Raw genomic sequence first — 16,681 nt, 5'->3', positions numbered from 1 at the left:
GTGCTTAAATGAGTCCGACCTAGCAAGGGACTCAGGTTAGCAATACGGTAAAGACATAAACCTGAGTAACAGCAGAACACTTAGGTTTATTGAGATTTGAATAGCCTTTTCCTTAAACCACTTCAGTCATTATGAAAGTAAAGTTCCAGCAATCAAAGCTTGAAGGTAGCTTTGAAGAGAATGAACAGTGAATGGAAGACTAGACTGGGAATAAGAAGGAATGCGCCGAGGCTCCTAAGATCTCGGACCACGTTTACTGCATCTTGAAGCTGGGGCAAGTCTTGACATTTCTGTTTAGAGGTAAGATTGACATGCAACCATAGACACCAGATCTGTGAGTACACTTCAGATCCCTGCACTAGGGAATGGACAAGTGGAAGCTCTGAATCAGAAATACTATCATATGAAGGTTAATATTTAGCATTTGCTGGACTTGGAAGGGCCTCTAGTGTTTTATATATTAGTTAGGATAGAAGCAAAAGTTCTGTAACAAAGAGCGCTAAACATGAGCAGCTCAGATAACATCAAGTTATTATAACAGGCAGTTCAGAGAGGGTGGGCAGCTCTCTTTTTCAAGGCCACCAGGTACCTCTGCCTTGTTGTTCTGCCACTCCCCAAGTATTACACTTTTCTAATGGTGGCAGTGGGGTCACTAATACCACATCCAAGTTCCAGCCTGAGAGAAGGGACAAGGTGAGCAGGACAAGGCCTAGAAGTTGTACACATCACTTTGACCGGAACCTGGGAAAGGCAATCCCGAAGAAGGCAGGCAATTAGCATCTCTCAGGCTCAGTGACCACATCTTTACTGGACTTTTAACAGTTGCTTGCATTCTTGGCATTAACACAGTGGCCTGAAGGAATTAGCATCTGGATGCAAGACTAAGGGTAAAAGGAAGAATGAATGGTGAGGTAGGTAGGAAAAAAGAGCAAGTCAGTTCTCCAAGCAACCCCTCTGCTGGTCTGGTTACATGTGGCTTCTTCCTTTGAAAACTCTTGTTCCCTGGGTAATTCCAGTTGGACAATAAGTAATTAGAGGAAAAACATCCCCACCATTGCTAAGCTCTCTGGCATTCCCTCTGGCCTCGCAATTAGGACCTGAGGATCATCCTCGACAGGTAACCAGCCCAAAAGTAAAAGCGGAAACTGAAGAAACCCAAGTTCTGTGTCCAGTTCTACCCACCAGGCCATGTGAATGTGCATTCGTCTAAACTCAGCTTTCTGTCTCATAAAACAAGGGTGTGAACGAGGTGATTAGAAAGATCACTTCCATTCTAACATTTAAATGATCTGAAATTCAGTCTTTTCTTTGCTGTCACATCAATAAAGCAGTGATTAATGTGTGTGAAGGTGCACAGTGCCGTCATCACACAGCTCTGAGCTTGGCTGTAGTAGTTCTAGGACGGCTCCAAAGCAAGTGGTCTAGAGATAAGTGAAAGAATGGTATCCTCAGAATTATTTCACACAAACTCTAAACTCAGATATATGAGATAATGGTTTTCTCACTACAGCTTTTATCTGTTTATATATTGTGTTTCACTCAAGGTTTTTCAATGCTAAAAGGTTTGAAAACCATCATACAAGAAATTATAACACACTGTGCTCTTAAGGAAACTATCGGACAAGAATAATTTCCCCCAAAAAATTACCTTATAGACCAAGAGTCAAAAGGCACAACAGAACAACTCAATTACGGTTTTCAAATTTTCATTTTTCCTTCTGATATTTTAGGCAAGAGCCAAACAAGAAAATATATTCCAGAACCAGGCATGCTGGCTCACGCCTATAATCCCTGTAGTTTCAGAGGCCAAGGTGGGTAGATCATGTTAGCTCAGGAGTTCGAGACCCGCCTGGGCAACATGGTGAAACCCTGCCTCTATTTTTATAGAGAAAGATAGAGACAAAATACACGAAAAATACAAAAATATTAGCCAGGTACGGTGGTACGTGCCTGTAGTCCCAGCTACCTTGGGGGGCTGAGGCAAGAGGATTGCTTGAGCCTGGGAGGTTGAAGTTGCAGTGAGTTGTGTACACGCCACTGCCCTCCAGTCTGGGTGACAAAGCAAGACCCTGTCTCAAAAAAAGAAAAAAGAAAAAAGAAAATAACCCTGAGTTTAAGTTTGATTTTAAGACTTGGAGGGACAGAAAATTAGTTCTACTTGAATGGGTATGCATCATCTGGAAAGAAAAGTTCATAAAAAGAAGATACATCTTCACTGTCACCATCACATCAGTCATCAGTCCTTAGACACAGAACCTTTACTGACTCCCTGAAAACTTCCATGCTTCCGGACTGACCAAGAAGTTCTTCTACACTGGGATCATCCAATTTTCCTTCATGTTCCAACTCTCCTCTAGCTTCAAAATACATATAGACAACCTTAACCATCTGAAAATCTACTTTTAGAATATTCCCTAGTGGTTCCACATAAGTCCTCTGCCAGATTCATAAACCCGTAAATTCTACTTCATAAGCCCATAGTGTTCTTAAAAAAGAAACAGAAAAAAAATATATCAATATAACTTGAAAATAAGACACAAACGTTCATGAAAATATAGTCATCAAATTTATTTTCATTGGGATGCCATTTTTTGAAGAATTCCTAAGACTAATGTTTCTTGATATGCAAGAGTTAGCATTAATAGCTTACGTTACTATAAATACTGCTGCTTGGAAACAGTACAACTGTTTTAGAGTTTTAAGACTACAGACTTTCATTACTCAAATCTTATTCAGTAAATGTAAAACTCAGAAGGTTCTGAACAGCTGGTTAGGAAGGTAGCCAAGATGCAGGAAAGATGTCTGCGCCTCCTTTTCAAGGGCAGCCAACTCTTGAACAGTAGGTGCCAAAATATCCACATGGCCTTTATAGCTTCCACCTGCATCACACACAAATAACAAAGTAATGTAAATGACATGCTTGAAATAACTTGTCAGCAATACTTTGGCTCAATTATATCACTTTAAACATTGCTTGTAGCAATAAAATGTACTACTGGGCAAGTTATCTCCAGAACTTTGACTTTTACAAATGTTAAATCAATTATTTCAATATAAATAAATGCTTAGGGCTCACTAACAGCTGTTCCAATACCTCTACCCACCCTTGGCTTGGAAACAACTAGTTAGGCCTGAGTCTTACAATTTTTCAGGAACAAGCTAACAAAAGGACATCCCAGGCAGAGGAAATAAAATGCTGAATTACTACTGGAATTAAGTCAAAGGCTTCTGATTCCTTGTTCAAAATCACCTATTAAAGACTCTTGTTTTCTAATAATTCCACAAAATGTTCAACTAGTTTTATGATATTAACACTTCAAGAGAAATAGCTAAGGTGAAGTCTTTCATTCACATGAAGATAACACAATTGAAAAATGCTAGAAAGGCAGGTATGGACAAAGCACCAGGAGGGAGGGACAGCTCTTAACCTAATAATATGAAATTACTGCCTTCCTGAAGCTCAAAACAGGTACATTTATATTTAAAATAGATTTTAAAATAATTCAAAGCTTACCACCAGCAGCCCTCTTTTGACCATAGGTAACTTTCCCATCAAATTCATCCAGGGGTACCTTTATATCTGGCTCAACCTGAGAAATGGTACAGTTCAGGTGTTCTTCTATCTCAGACAGTAACTAAGTAAGTAAGGGAGAGAAAATTTTCAGATAAAAATTTCATTTAGAAAGAGTTGTATTTTCACAGCATTAAATAAAACTGGAAAGGCTAGAATGCTTGGTATAATGAAGTCAGATTTCTGAAGAGAGAAATTCATAGCTTGCAATTAACAAAGTACAGATAACAGTATAAGCAATTACGATCCCTCATAAGTGACAAATAGATAAAAGCCAAGATATAATTTTCGAAGATGAATGCTGTCTATTTCACACATAATGTAATGTTTTAATACATTACGTGTGAGCCTTACTCGAAGTCTCACCTGCATCTCGTTGTACCATATGGTGCAGCCTCCATCTTCCTTGAGTCTTGTATTGTAACACCCTTTTCCACGGCTGCTACATACATGGTACCAAACCTAAATTCAAAAAGGAAAGAATATTAACATGCATGGAGATAGATTCATGCTGAGTAACTTATACTAAATTTCTTTTTAAGTAGTTTCTGTCCTCAAGGCACTAGAAAAATAGATTATAGGTATGATATGTATCTAATTACTACTACTATTCAGTAGCTCATTAAGTAAATAGGTCTTCTGAAAAAGTTCTTTTTTGAGAATAATCCAAAAGTTTTCCTAAAATAGGTGTCAGATATCAAAAGGAATTCTCAGATAAAAGGATGAAAAAATACTGAAGCATGCTACGTCAAGAATTAACATAAAAAATAAAGTTCAAAAGAAAATAAGTTCAAATGTTTTATATAAGAGAATAAAGCAAATAACATAAAACATACAACTAGTGAATTTTGGCGATGAGTATATGGGAGCTCCTTATGAATACGACTTTTCTATAAATTTGTAATTATATAAAAATAACTCTCCACTCTCCATGAAAAGTCTCCCATGGTACCATGCCAGAATTTTTTTTTTTTTTGGTAGAAATGACTACAATAAAGCTAGTAGGAAAAATTATATTTTGCATTTTTCCTTTCTAAATTTCACCCTATTATTTCTTCATTCAATGAATACAGAAAAAAAGATGCCCTAAAAAGTTCATGTATATTCCATATGCAGCTGAATTAAATTTAAACGGGAAAATCAAACTGCTTTTATTTCCAATATCTAAAATCACAACACACACAATGAATATATAGAGCACTACAAAGATTACCTTTTCTTTTTCTGTTGCCACCAGGGAAATTGCCAGACCCATCCTGAAAGATGTTAAAAGCCTTCTATTAGACTTTATTTCTAAAGCATAGAAACTTAAAAATGGGGGAAAAAATTACAGAAGTACCTTTCAGCTCTTCCTACTCTGCCAATTCGATGTACATAGTTTTGCTTTTCATCGGGCAGAGTGACATTTATAACTGTAAATAAAAACAATTATGAACAATTACCATTAGTTTCTAATTTTTTTCAAACATACTAGAAGGCTTTACTTTAGGTTCCATAACAATCACACTGCAGGCATAAAAAGCTGCTATTTACCATAAGGAACACCATGGATATCAATTCCTCTAGCAGCTACATCTGTGCAAATCAAGAATCTTACATCTCCTTTCTAAAGAGAACAGAGAAGAGAGAAAGGAGTTTGTTAGCACATATACTAACAAATAAAAACAAATGCTATCCCTCCACTAAATGAGACCTCTAAAAACTCAAACGGAGATACTCATAATTTACTGGATCAAGTCTTAAAGTTTTATGTCACAATCTGCTAAAACATGACATTTAAGGTGATTAAACCAGAGACTGGGTTCATTTTTGCTTTTCTTTTACTATTCAAAGATATTAAACCATTACTAAAACTTGGCTTAATCTTTAGAAGTATCTTTAGAAACTGAAGAGAAAGATAAAACAGAACAAAATTTATAGACGTAAGCGTTATCTTTACTCTTATATTCAAATAAATCCAGAATACTAGATATTTTACTTGGAGGCTACACTTTTTGTAACAGACAAAATTCTCAAGAGGATGAAATGAGGGTAGGATCCTGGTGCTCACCAAGAAATACAAATTAGCCATTAGATATAATTTATGCCTCAAGGCACATAAAAATTAGAGATTTGGGGGAGGGAAGAAGGGTAGACGGACTTATGGTCCAGAAAAATGCCCACGCTAGAGAAGGGCAGCACACATACTAAAGCCAGACCATGTGATATGTTTTCAGATCCACATCAGTTACGCCCAGCACAGAAACAGAATCCAAAGTTCTTGAACCCAATACTTCCCACCCTTTTTCTTAGAAAATGATACCTGTGCTATACACTGGGGTCTATTAAATTAATGAGACTGTTTGCAGGTAGAGAGGTTACGGACCTTTATGATTCTAAAGGCTCAAAGTTCTAAATGGCTCAAGCCCAACCCACCTAAACCAAAAGCTATATGACCCGTTCAAGTGCTGCAAACACGTAACTGGGAAGGTCTGCCCCAAACAGTATCAAAATATTTTTAATTCTATATAACCATATTCTGATATCTGTCTTAATTAACCTACAAAGTAAGTTCCTTATGGCTCTTGCTGTAGACTATTTTTTAGGTCTTATAGACATGGCTTAATTATCCAATACTTCTCCTAAAAATATATACCTGAAATAATTTAACAAAAATTTCTCAAATTGAAAATTCTTGTTATAGTAGTGTTGTGTTGATAGAGAATGTATAATTTACCATTTGGGTGTCAACAATGACTAATCCCTGTCATGAGGAACACACATTAGTTAGGGTAGAAACATTTTGAAATTTCTAGGACAATAATTGCTTTAATAGTATTAACTGGAAATGCTTAAAACTAGATACAATGCCCCCCTTAAGTATTAAGGAAACAATCAACTATGTATCAGTACCTTAAATCTTTCCAAGTTTTGCTTTCTCTCATGAGGCTTTCTGTCACCATGAAGACAAACACACGAGAACTGGTGTCCTTTTTTATCAGGTCCTAGTGAAAAGCACATTAAGCTTTTAACCTTGGAAAATCTTCTGCATAAGACTATGTAAAAAAAAAAGCCAATAAAATTGAGACTACAATAGTGTCACACAATTCCATAAAAATCTATCTCCCAACTTGCTATAAACCATGGTTAACACAATTTCTGTCACAAATGAAGTACCATTAAAATGAACTCAATGGAGCAGGCGTCCCCAGACTTTTTACACAGGGGGCCAGTTCACTGTACCTCAGACCGTTAGAGGGCCGCCACATACTGTGTTCCTCTCACCGATCACCAATGAGAGAGGTGCCCCTTCCTGAAATGCGGCGGGGGGCCGGATAAATGGCCTCAGGGGGCCGCATGCGGCCCGTGGGCCGTAGTTTGGGTACACCTGCAATGGAGCTTTAAAGTTGTCTTGCTTTTAAGGACATCTTAAGTCACCCTTCCCAGTCTGCAGGAGAAATGGATCAAGCAGTATGCTAATTAAAATTCATATGTATACACCAGGATCCTCATAATGCTAAGACTCAAAAAGTAGGCAAAAGAGATCATTCTTGGAGGAACCAAAATTAAGCATCATAAAGTTAATGACCTTCCTAAAAGGCCATGCCCATAAGCCTGCTCTCTTCTCAAGGTATTTTAAGCAATATAGTTATCTAGTTTCAAGGCCGCAGAAGATTCAAAGCAGCAAACTAAAGATGGAGAGGTGCTATTTTAGAGGCAGGTACAGTCCTAGCCAATCCTCCAACAGTCCTAGCTAATCCCCCAAAAGAAAACTCTTCAAGTACACACAGTAACAAAAAGAGTAACCACTAGGAGGTAACAAAGTAACAATTATGCCACTTAACTATTCTCCGAAGTAAATTAAGTTCAATAAGCATACTTGAGAATTCAAGGAAACAATACATTTTGAAAGATATCTATTCAAAATGACTAACACAAAAATTTATTATGCAGAGGTGATATAACAGCCAACCAGAACTTCTAGAGGCATACAGCTGAGATTTTATTGCATTCTGAATTCAAGTGGTTTAGGGAAGTATTGTATGCACATTCCAACTCTGTGGGTAGGGAACCTGTGGAGGGGGCAGAGATCCTTTAATCCCTTCTTTTAAACCCCTGTAATTTGGCATATATTGTGTTTGGGTGTTAGTAATGGTGTGGTAAACTTGTTCTCTAGGCAGAGGTAACATCCACATCCTAGGATAAAAGTAACTAAGTGATATTACTACTTGATCAATAGTACTCCTTTCTACATACTCAACTCCTCCATTCAAAACATACACAGGAAGAAAACATGTACTACAAAACAGTCACTGTAACAATCAAGCAAGTCTGTTTGCCAGGACTTGAAGAAAAAATGTGTTACTTATCTGGTCACTATAATAAACAATATAATGTTTCTTTATATGACTATTAGTTCAAATTTTCTATATCCTTTTGAGTATTCTATCTCCTTGATGTACATCAGTTATAACGAGATGTGTTAGTCTTTCCCCACTGCAGTAATGGGATTTGTATGTTACCTTGTGTATCTGCCAATTTTTACTTTTTATATTTTTTCCAACATTTATCATTTTAAACATGTAGCAACACTGAAATAATTTTAAGAATGAACAGCTGTATACCTACCACCTAGATTCAACAATGAACATTTTACTATACTTGCTTTAACCACATATCCCCCTACACCTGCATGCATCCATCAACTCATCTTTGTATTTTTGTACATCTCAATGTAAATTGCAGACATCATATACAGTTCAGCATGCATATAATTAACTAGAATTCAGTATTTGTTTTTTGTTTTGTTTTGTTTTGTTTTTTTGAGGTAAAAGTTGTGTTCAACAAAATCTACAAATCTTAAGTAGATTTGCTGAGGAAGTCCCATTAATAGATCATTATCACCCCAAAAAATACCTTCATATGCTTTCCCAGCCCATCCCCACTGCCACCCTGCTCCTGTTCTGATATTTTTTCCATCATAGATTAGTTTTGACTTTTAAAAAATTTCATATTGAATCATACAGTGTATATTCTTGTGTAAGAATTCTTTAATTTGGCATACAGTTTCTGAGATTCATCCATGGCTGCCGTATCTACTCAGCAAGGAAAAGTCTGTTCCTTTTCACCGCTGAGTAGTATTCCACTGTATAAGTATTTCACACTTTATCTATTCTCCTACTAATGGACACTTAGTGGGTTTTCCGTTTTAGAATATTATAAATAAAGCTGCTATGGCAATTCTAGCTCCCATCTTTTGTCAATATGTGTTTTCATTTATCCTGGGTAAACAGGAGTTGAATTGATAGGCAATAAGATAGCATGTTTAAAGTGGTCATACCATTTTATATTTTACCAACGGTATGCAGTTGCTCCACAGGCAAAATTTGGTGTTGTATTTTTTAGTTTAGCATGTACAATGGTATTATACTGTCATTTTATTTTGCATTTCCATAACAACTGATTGAGAATTTTTCCATGTTGGTTTATGATATGGTTTGGCTGGGTCCCCACCCAAATCTCATCTTGAATTGTAGTTCCTATAATCCTCACATGTGGGTGGGACCTGGTGGGAGATAAGTGAATCATGGGGGTGGTTACCCTCATGCTGTTCTCGTGATGGTGAGTGAATTCTCATGAAATTTGACGGTTTTATAAGAGGTTTTTCTTGCTTTGCTCAGCAATTCTCCTTCCTGCCGCCATGTGAAGAAGGGCATGTTTGCTTCCCCTGCTGCCATGATTGTGAGTTTCCTGAGTCCTCCCCAGACCTGCAGAACTGTGAATCAATTAAATGTCTTTCCTTTACAAACTACCCAGTCTCAGGCAGTTCTTCATAGCAGCATAAGAACAGACTAATACAGTTTACATACTCAAAGTTATAAGAAGCATAAAATTTGAACCCTTATAATTTTATTGTAGCTTGGATATTTTATTACACAGTGACCATTTCTAGTAATATTTCTCTTAAAGTCTATTGCATCTCTTATTACTATAGCTAGACTGGCTTTCTTTTGGTTAATATTTTAGCTGACACATGCATAATATTTTTTCATTCCTTTTCCTTTCCATTTTTCCATGTCTTCAGATTTTGGGTATATTCCATGTAAATAGATTATCATTAGATCTCATCCAGGCTACCAACCTATGCCTTATAACAGAAGACTTTGTTCACTGATACAGCATTTACTCATATTCAGATTTTTCCAACATTGATCTTATTCTATAATTTCTAACCATAATTGCTCTCATTTTATTCTCCTTCCTTTCTTGTTCTTGTTTAGGGTTTTCTTTTCTTCATTCCCTTTTTCCACATTTGCTGATTTAAAAGATAAACATTCTATTACTTCAGTGATCACATTTAAAATTTCAAAATTTGCCGGGCGTGGTGGCTCAAGCCTGTAATCTCAGCACTTTGGGAGGCCGAGGCGGGTGGATCACGAGGTCGAGAGATCGAGACCATCCTGGTCAACATGGTGAAACCCCGTCTCTACTAAAAATACAAAAAATTAGCTGGGCATGGTGGCACATGCCTGTAATCCCAGCTACTCAGGAGGCTGAGGCAGGAGAATTGCCTGAACCCAGGAGGCGGAGGTTGCGGTGAGCCGAGATCGCGCCATTGCACTCCAGCCTGGGTAATAAGAGCGAAACTCCGCCTCAAAAAAATAAAAATAAAATAAAAATAAAATTTCAAAATCAATAAATAACTTTATCTTTCTTCCAAATGATATAAAGCCCTTAGAATGCCGTGATTCAAGTCCACTGTAATGAAAATGTACCATGTGGAAAATTCTCTCGTGTTTTTCTGAGGGCTTATCATATGGAAAAGTACTGAATAAGCATACTTATAATACGCCATTGCTGCTTTAAATTCTGTGCATGTATTCTAGATTGCATCAACATGACATTAATAATCTATTACAAGAGGAAATAAACACAATTTATTTCAAGTGAGAAAAAAATTACCTCCTCCTTGTTGCATAAAGTATTGCTCCAAGTTATCACAGTCAATTTTGGTTCTACAGAAGATAATTGCTTGATCCATCTTATGTTCCTTGATTGCCCGGACAGCATACTCCCCCTTGAGGATTTTAATAGCTTCAGACCACATCTCTTGAGTACCATAGCAACGACAAAAACCAACAGAATTTCAATCTGAATTTGTCATGAATACACATAATTATAGTCATAGACTGCTTGATTTTCCTTTAAAAAAAATCTGTTTTAATAAAAGTATTATAATAGACAAGAAGTAATAAGATAGAGTGAAACAGTGAGTTAATCCATTCATTCATTTAATTTGTTTCTGTTAATGTTTTTATGCTACTTTATGTGGTATACAAATACCCATAACCATACCGCTTTTGAGGGGACACACACACACACACACACACACACACACACATACAAATTAACAGAAATACATACAGCAAAACCACTCTTATCTCTCATGAGGAACAAATCATATTCTGCCTTGCATGAACTTCCCTAAATGCTCAACAAATGCTTTATACAATAACTCCTTTTAAATAATTAATGTACTTTCTAAATCAATCTAAATACCAGAAAGTTCATACTTCAGTCTACAAAGTAAAAACCTTAACACAAAAATCTAGTAATTTCTTAGTCACTACCTCCAACTCTATTTTTCAGTGTGAAGCTGTATAATTGTTACTCCTCAACCACTGAATGTAAGACTTTAATTCTGTGACACAACATAGAAGGTCTCTCTGATCATCTCTAATTGTAGTCAAAACTAAGCAAAACTTTTACATGAAAAATATAAGAAACAATAAAATGTGGAATTTTATAAAATGTATTCTCAGTGGGATGACAGATTTTCAAATAGTATGTCCACTCTCGTCCAACAGTAAGGATAACTAAGTATATATCTTGTTAATTTAGAGCTACACATAAAACTGAGTTCAAAGAAACTCTCCTTAATCAAGATTTCAGACAATTCACCTTTTTGATATAGTTAAAAACCTGCCAGTGAATTCAACCATAAAGCAAATACAGTCTGATCCTCACCAATGAATGATCTACCCAAACCATCTGACATCAGACATACAGCCTAACGGATTTAAGATCCATTCTTCTAGGTTTTCTAAGCACCATCCTTGTATCATGACGTACCTTCGTATATTTTCAAAACACTATTTAACCTGAAACAAAGTGTCTCAGCTCTGCATAGAAGATTCTTCATTGAGGCAGAATTAATTTAATGTTAGGCTTTTAAAAAATTGATAAATATTTAATGGTACAGATTTTCAGTTTAAGAAGATGAAAAAGCTCTGGAGATGGATAGTGGTGGTAAGTGTATAACAATATGAATGTACTTAACGCCAATGAACTGTACACTAATAGTTAAAATGCTATGTTTTATGTTACGTATATGTTAACACACAATAAAAGTCAACAAATAACTATTTCAAAATCATTTCAGTATCTTTTGCAAAGCTGAGCTAAAGAAATTTTTCTTTATTATGCAATATCCCTGATATGAGGAACTTAGATGACATTTCTTCTGGAATTCAGGGTCAATATACAATAATCTCGCTAGAAAAATTTGCTGGTTTCCTATGATTAATGAGAATTCTATAATTAAAAATGTCTGTGGCCAAGCGCAGTGCCTCATGCCTGTAATCTCAGCACTTTGGGAGGCCAAGGTGGGTGGATCATTTGAGATCAGGAGTTCAAGAACAGCCTGGCCAACATGGGTGAAACCTCGTCTCTACTAAAAATACAAATATTAGCTGGGTGGTAGTGGGGCATGCCTAATCCTAGCTAATTGGGAGGCCGAGGAAGGAGAATCACTTGAGCTGAGAGGGAAAGTCTGTGGTGAGCCAAGACTGCGCCACTGAATTCTAGTCTGGGTGACAGAGTAAGACCCTGTCTCAAAGAAACAAAAATTTTGTGATTTAGATGCCAGGAGTCTAACATCTAAATTCAGTAATTAAGGCCAGGCACAGTGGCTCACGTCTATAATCCCAGTACTTTGGGAGGTCAAGGTGAGAGGATCACCTGAGGTCAGGAGTTCAAGACCAGCCTGGCCAACATGGTGAAACACCATCTCTTCTAAAAGTACAAAAAAAAAAAAAAAAAAAAAATTAGCTGGGCATGGTGGCAGGTGCCTGTAATCCCAGCTACTTGGTAGGCTGAGGCAGGAGAATTCCTTGAACCTGAGTGGCAAAGCTTTCAGTGAGCCAAGATTGTGCCGTTGTATTCCAGCCTGGATGACAAGAGTGAGACTCTGTCTCAAAAAAATAAATAAAAACAAAAATAAATGAATAAATTCAATGATTCATATTCCTCTAAATTGACTAGTATCAGCTTTTCCCCATTTCTTTATTATTTTTGTTGCTTATATTTTCAAATTTCCTGTTCTAATTTTGCAGCTTATTTCACATCCTTCATGAGAATAGGTAAGGTATAAATTTCATTTTCAAAATCTTTCAACACGTTTGATTCTTTGAACTTACCTGGACTATTAGCACCAGGTCTTGTGTTATCTTTTGCATGTACATCATCAGTCTATCAAAAGCAAGAAATAAAAATGGGATAGAAGAGTGGTTAAATAATGATTCAGAACCAGTGCCATTTTTGAAAAGGGAGAACTGTATTTCTCTTTAGACTGCATTTCATATATATGTCTATATAATATAATCTGTAGGTAAAATCATTCTTCAGATTCAGAAAACCCTTCATTAACTATAGGTCTAAGACAATCACTTTTAAATGTAGTAATAATAATGAAAATGCAGTTTTTAGAATATTATAAATTTCAAATAAACATAACCTTACTATATAAAGGTAAATCTAATCATAGTGAAGAAAATGAAAAGATGACCACACGAAATGGATTTTTAGAACAAGGTATATCAAGAGGACATAAATGAGGGCTCCTACTAAAATACTACTAAAAATGGAAATCATTGTATCTGAAATTAGATGTATATATATGTTATTTACTTATAAAAATTGTATCAAGGAGGCTGATCACAAAAGTATTATTATGAACAGAGGAAAATAAAAGATGGAGTCCATCGCTTATTCAGTGCTTTTTAAAGGTCTAAGAGTCTACAATGCATTGGACTTTTCTTTAACACGGTAACTGATTGCTTTAAGCATCACTAAGAACCCAAGGCTAAGCTAGTTTGCAAACTGCTTTGTTCTACATAAATGTTATTATTATAAACCACTTACTCTAATGTGATTCTTTCCAAGCCTTTCCCAGAGTCTGTCAGTTTTGGGATTTACTGGGACAACAACATGGTGTACAGTATCTGGAACAGAGTCTTCTCCTTTTAAGTCAACCCATGTAGGAAAATGCATTATCTTCTCAGACAGTTTCTTTACATCAAAAGAATGCAAAGTGGCAGAGCAAACAATCACCTAAGAAGAGGAAACCCCAAACTGAGATGAACTTTTACAATAATAATTACTAAATCACAAATACTGATGTGAAACAAAGTATGGTAACCTGGACTCCAAAGATAAGTTCAACACCTGACTCTATGTAGTGACAACTACAGGTATGACTGAGCAGGTTAACCTCTCTAAGGTTCAGTACCCTCACTGTCACATAGAAATCATGCCATCTCTTCCTCAAGTTCCTATAAAAACTAAGTAAAATGATGTCGTTTTTGAAAACCAAAAATCCTATGTTACTATGTATCCCCTTCACTCAAAAGCCCATTCTTCTTAAATGCTTCCTAAGAAAGGATAAAGAAAATAGCAGTATTTTAGGATATAACTGGAGAAGAAAACAATTTTTCAATAGCCGAGTTATGTTTCCTTTGAACAGGAAGCAGTACTAATAATCTGGAATACAAACCTTAAATGTTCTACAGGACATAATAACTAAGAATTGTTACTTATAGTTTTCTACAACACCCAAGTAATTTCCTCAAATTTTCTTCTATCTCTAAAAGCAGCTTTTGAGTCTGTTACCTTTGAGTATATTATTTTGACCAGTAACAAAAAGAAAACATTTTACATGGTAGTAAACTTAATGAGAAGGTATCAAAAAAAAAAAAAAAAAAACCTTTGACTCCACTCATTAGCATTAATGATGACAGCGGCAGGCCATCTGGAGCAGCTGCTGCCATCATGCTGGCTGCATGGGGAGGCACGAGCAGTGGCAGCAAGAGTGGCTGTGGGAGCTGCAGTGGTGGTGGTAGGTCCCCTGTGCCCTGTATCCCCAAGGCAGCTGACTGTGCCACCCCATGACTGCACCACCCCAACCCTCGCAAAGCTGAGCAGGACCCATTCCCAGGACCAGAGTCTTAACCACTCTGGACCTGGGCCCCGTGTTGTGCTCCTGCCTGCTGCCACTGCGGGGAGAGTGTGGAGAGGAGGCAGACAGTCCCCAGAGTCCACCCCTGGGAGGACCCCAGTGCCTGCCACCCTGGAAGCCACCTCAATGGGGCCAGGCCAAGTTGCCTGCTAGAGGGGGAGCAGTGCAGTTGGGCACAGAGGGGCAGACAGAGAGGAGCCCCGAGATGGAGCTGGGCCCAGAGTGGTGCCACACTCCACAGAGTTGGTGGGAGCCAGGAGCAGGCAGGATCCCCAGTGCCCCAGGCATGGCTGCAGTCACTCAAGTTGTGGCTGAAGACCCAGGCATCTCTGCATTCTCAGGGGGCCCTAAAAGGCCCTTCTTTCCCCCAACAGGTTCAGAGATGTCTGTTCCCACTGCCTGGCCTCTCCCTGCTGTCAACAACCACTCTGATCACAGAACAAAGTTAAGACTGAGCTTGGGCGCTGTCACAACTCAGCTGGGTGTGCACACACTTGAGGTACCACTGATAAACCAGCCCATTGCCACCTTGGACCCCTCAAGACTGGGTGCCAACAAACATGAAGGAAGGCCAAGGCAGGCTGAGGATGGCCCAGTGCTGGCCTGCAGGTGCCCCTTTTAAGAACAGTCTGGGTGCCATGAACAGCAGCAAGGAAGGGGGCTCCTGGGAGGAAGGGGGCTAGTTCCCAGTGGGGCCCCACCTTTAAAGTGAAGTCCTGAAGCCTGGGGGTCAGGCCACCAGTCCCACAGACTAGAGGGAAAACTTGTGGCGCTTTTCCCTGGGCCTGCCCATGTACTAATCAGCCCTCATTTCCTCCCCCTTTGAGGCCCATAAAAACCCCAGACTCTGCCAGACTTGAGCAGAGGATGGAGAGACAATGGGGACATGACAGGACCACCAGTTGCCAAGAGGAGCTACCCTTTCTGCTGAGAGCTGCAGAAACAATGAAATGACCTGCCTGCAGAGAGGAGCTCTAGGGCTCCTCTCTGCTGAAAGCTGAATGCTCAATGGGATGACCTATCTGCAGAGAGGAGCTTCCCACTCCAGGGTCCCTTCTCTGCTAGGAGCTGAACTTTCATTGGGACACCCTGGCTGTGGAAAGAAGCTACCCACCACAGATCTCCTCTGAGCTGTTTTATCACTCAATAAAGCTCCTCTTTGAATTGTTCACCCTCACTTTTCTGTGTCCCTCAGTCTTCCTGGTTGCAGATGAGAACTTGGGACCCACTGAATGGTGAGGCTAAAAGAGCAGTAACACAAACAGGGCTGAAACATGCCCCTTGCTCACCATGCTATGAACAATGAGAGAATGGCTTCAGCCAGGGAAGCTGCTTGCAGTGCACTTGGTTTAGCCACAGCCTCACAGAGAGATGGTGCCCATGCCAGCTACCCACCCTGATGCAGCCAGTGTGCCTGGCTGTGTGCAGTGGCCAGACCCCACGTTTGCTCATATACCCCTCAATACTCTGTGCCTGGCTCACCCTTGCCAGGCCAAGTGGGCAGAATAAGCCCAGTGGGCCAGAGCAAAACTCAGGCAAAGGCACCACTAGCCATAGAGGTTTCCAGCTAGAAAAACAACCCCCACTAGGGTCCTATAACATTAATACCTAACAATTGTTTAGATGTATTTTAGGAGGCATTGGTAATTTTATACCTGAAGTCTTTTTCCATCAGAGGTAACCTGAGGAATCTGATTGTGCATCCTATTTATAAAATCAGAATAACCTTGAGAAAGAAGACCATCCTGCATGAGAAGCAAAGAATAAATTTTTAATCAGTATAGAAAAAAACATGTTTCAATCAGTATCAAAATCTTTTTTTAAATCAAATAAAA

General features: G+C 38.2%; 1 protein-coding gene across 1 annotated transcript in view; it reads right to left on the bottom strand.

Moving 5' to 3' along the window:
• Nucleotides 1-2,553: 2,553 nt before the first annotated feature.
• DDX1 (DEAD-box helicase 1) overlaps nucleotides 2,554-16,681 on the bottom strand; it is a 37,521-nt gene continuing 23,393 nt past the window's right edge. Inside the window, exons 16-26 of the mRNA XM_003935215.3 lie at nucleotides 16,502-16,591; nucleotides 13,754-13,942; nucleotides 13,030-13,081; nucleotides 10,514-10,660; nucleotides 6,464-6,555; nucleotides 5,105-5,177; nucleotides 4,911-4,983; nucleotides 4,785-4,827; nucleotides 3,938-4,033; nucleotides 3,515-3,635; nucleotides 2,554-2,879 (exon numbers count right to left, since the gene is read on the bottom strand). Coding sequence (XP_003935264.1) covers nucleotides 2,749-2,879; nucleotides 3,515-3,635; nucleotides 3,938-4,033; nucleotides 4,785-4,827; nucleotides 4,911-4,983; nucleotides 5,105-5,177; nucleotides 6,464-6,555; nucleotides 10,514-10,660; nucleotides 13,030-13,081; nucleotides 13,754-13,942; nucleotides 16,502-16,591 — 1,107 coding nt within the window. The 3' untranslated portion in view covers nucleotides 2,554-2,748. The remainder of the gene's footprint in view (nucleotides 2,880-3,514; nucleotides 3,636-3,937; nucleotides 4,034-4,784; nucleotides 4,828-4,910; nucleotides 4,984-5,104; nucleotides 5,178-6,463; nucleotides 6,556-10,513; nucleotides 10,661-13,029; nucleotides 13,082-13,753; nucleotides 13,943-16,501; nucleotides 16,592-16,681) is intronic.

Source organism: Saimiri boliviensis, chromosome 1 (genome assembly GCF_048565385.1).
Source record: "Saimiri boliviensis isolate mSaiBol1 chromosome 1, mSaiBol1.pri, whole genome shotgun sequence".
NCBI classification, from domain to species: domain Eukaryota; kingdom Metazoa; phylum Chordata; class Mammalia; order Primates; family Cebidae; genus Saimiri; species Saimiri boliviensis.
Note: the sequence above shows the minus strand (reverse complement) of the source record. Positions and strands in the feature narration are given on the sequence as shown.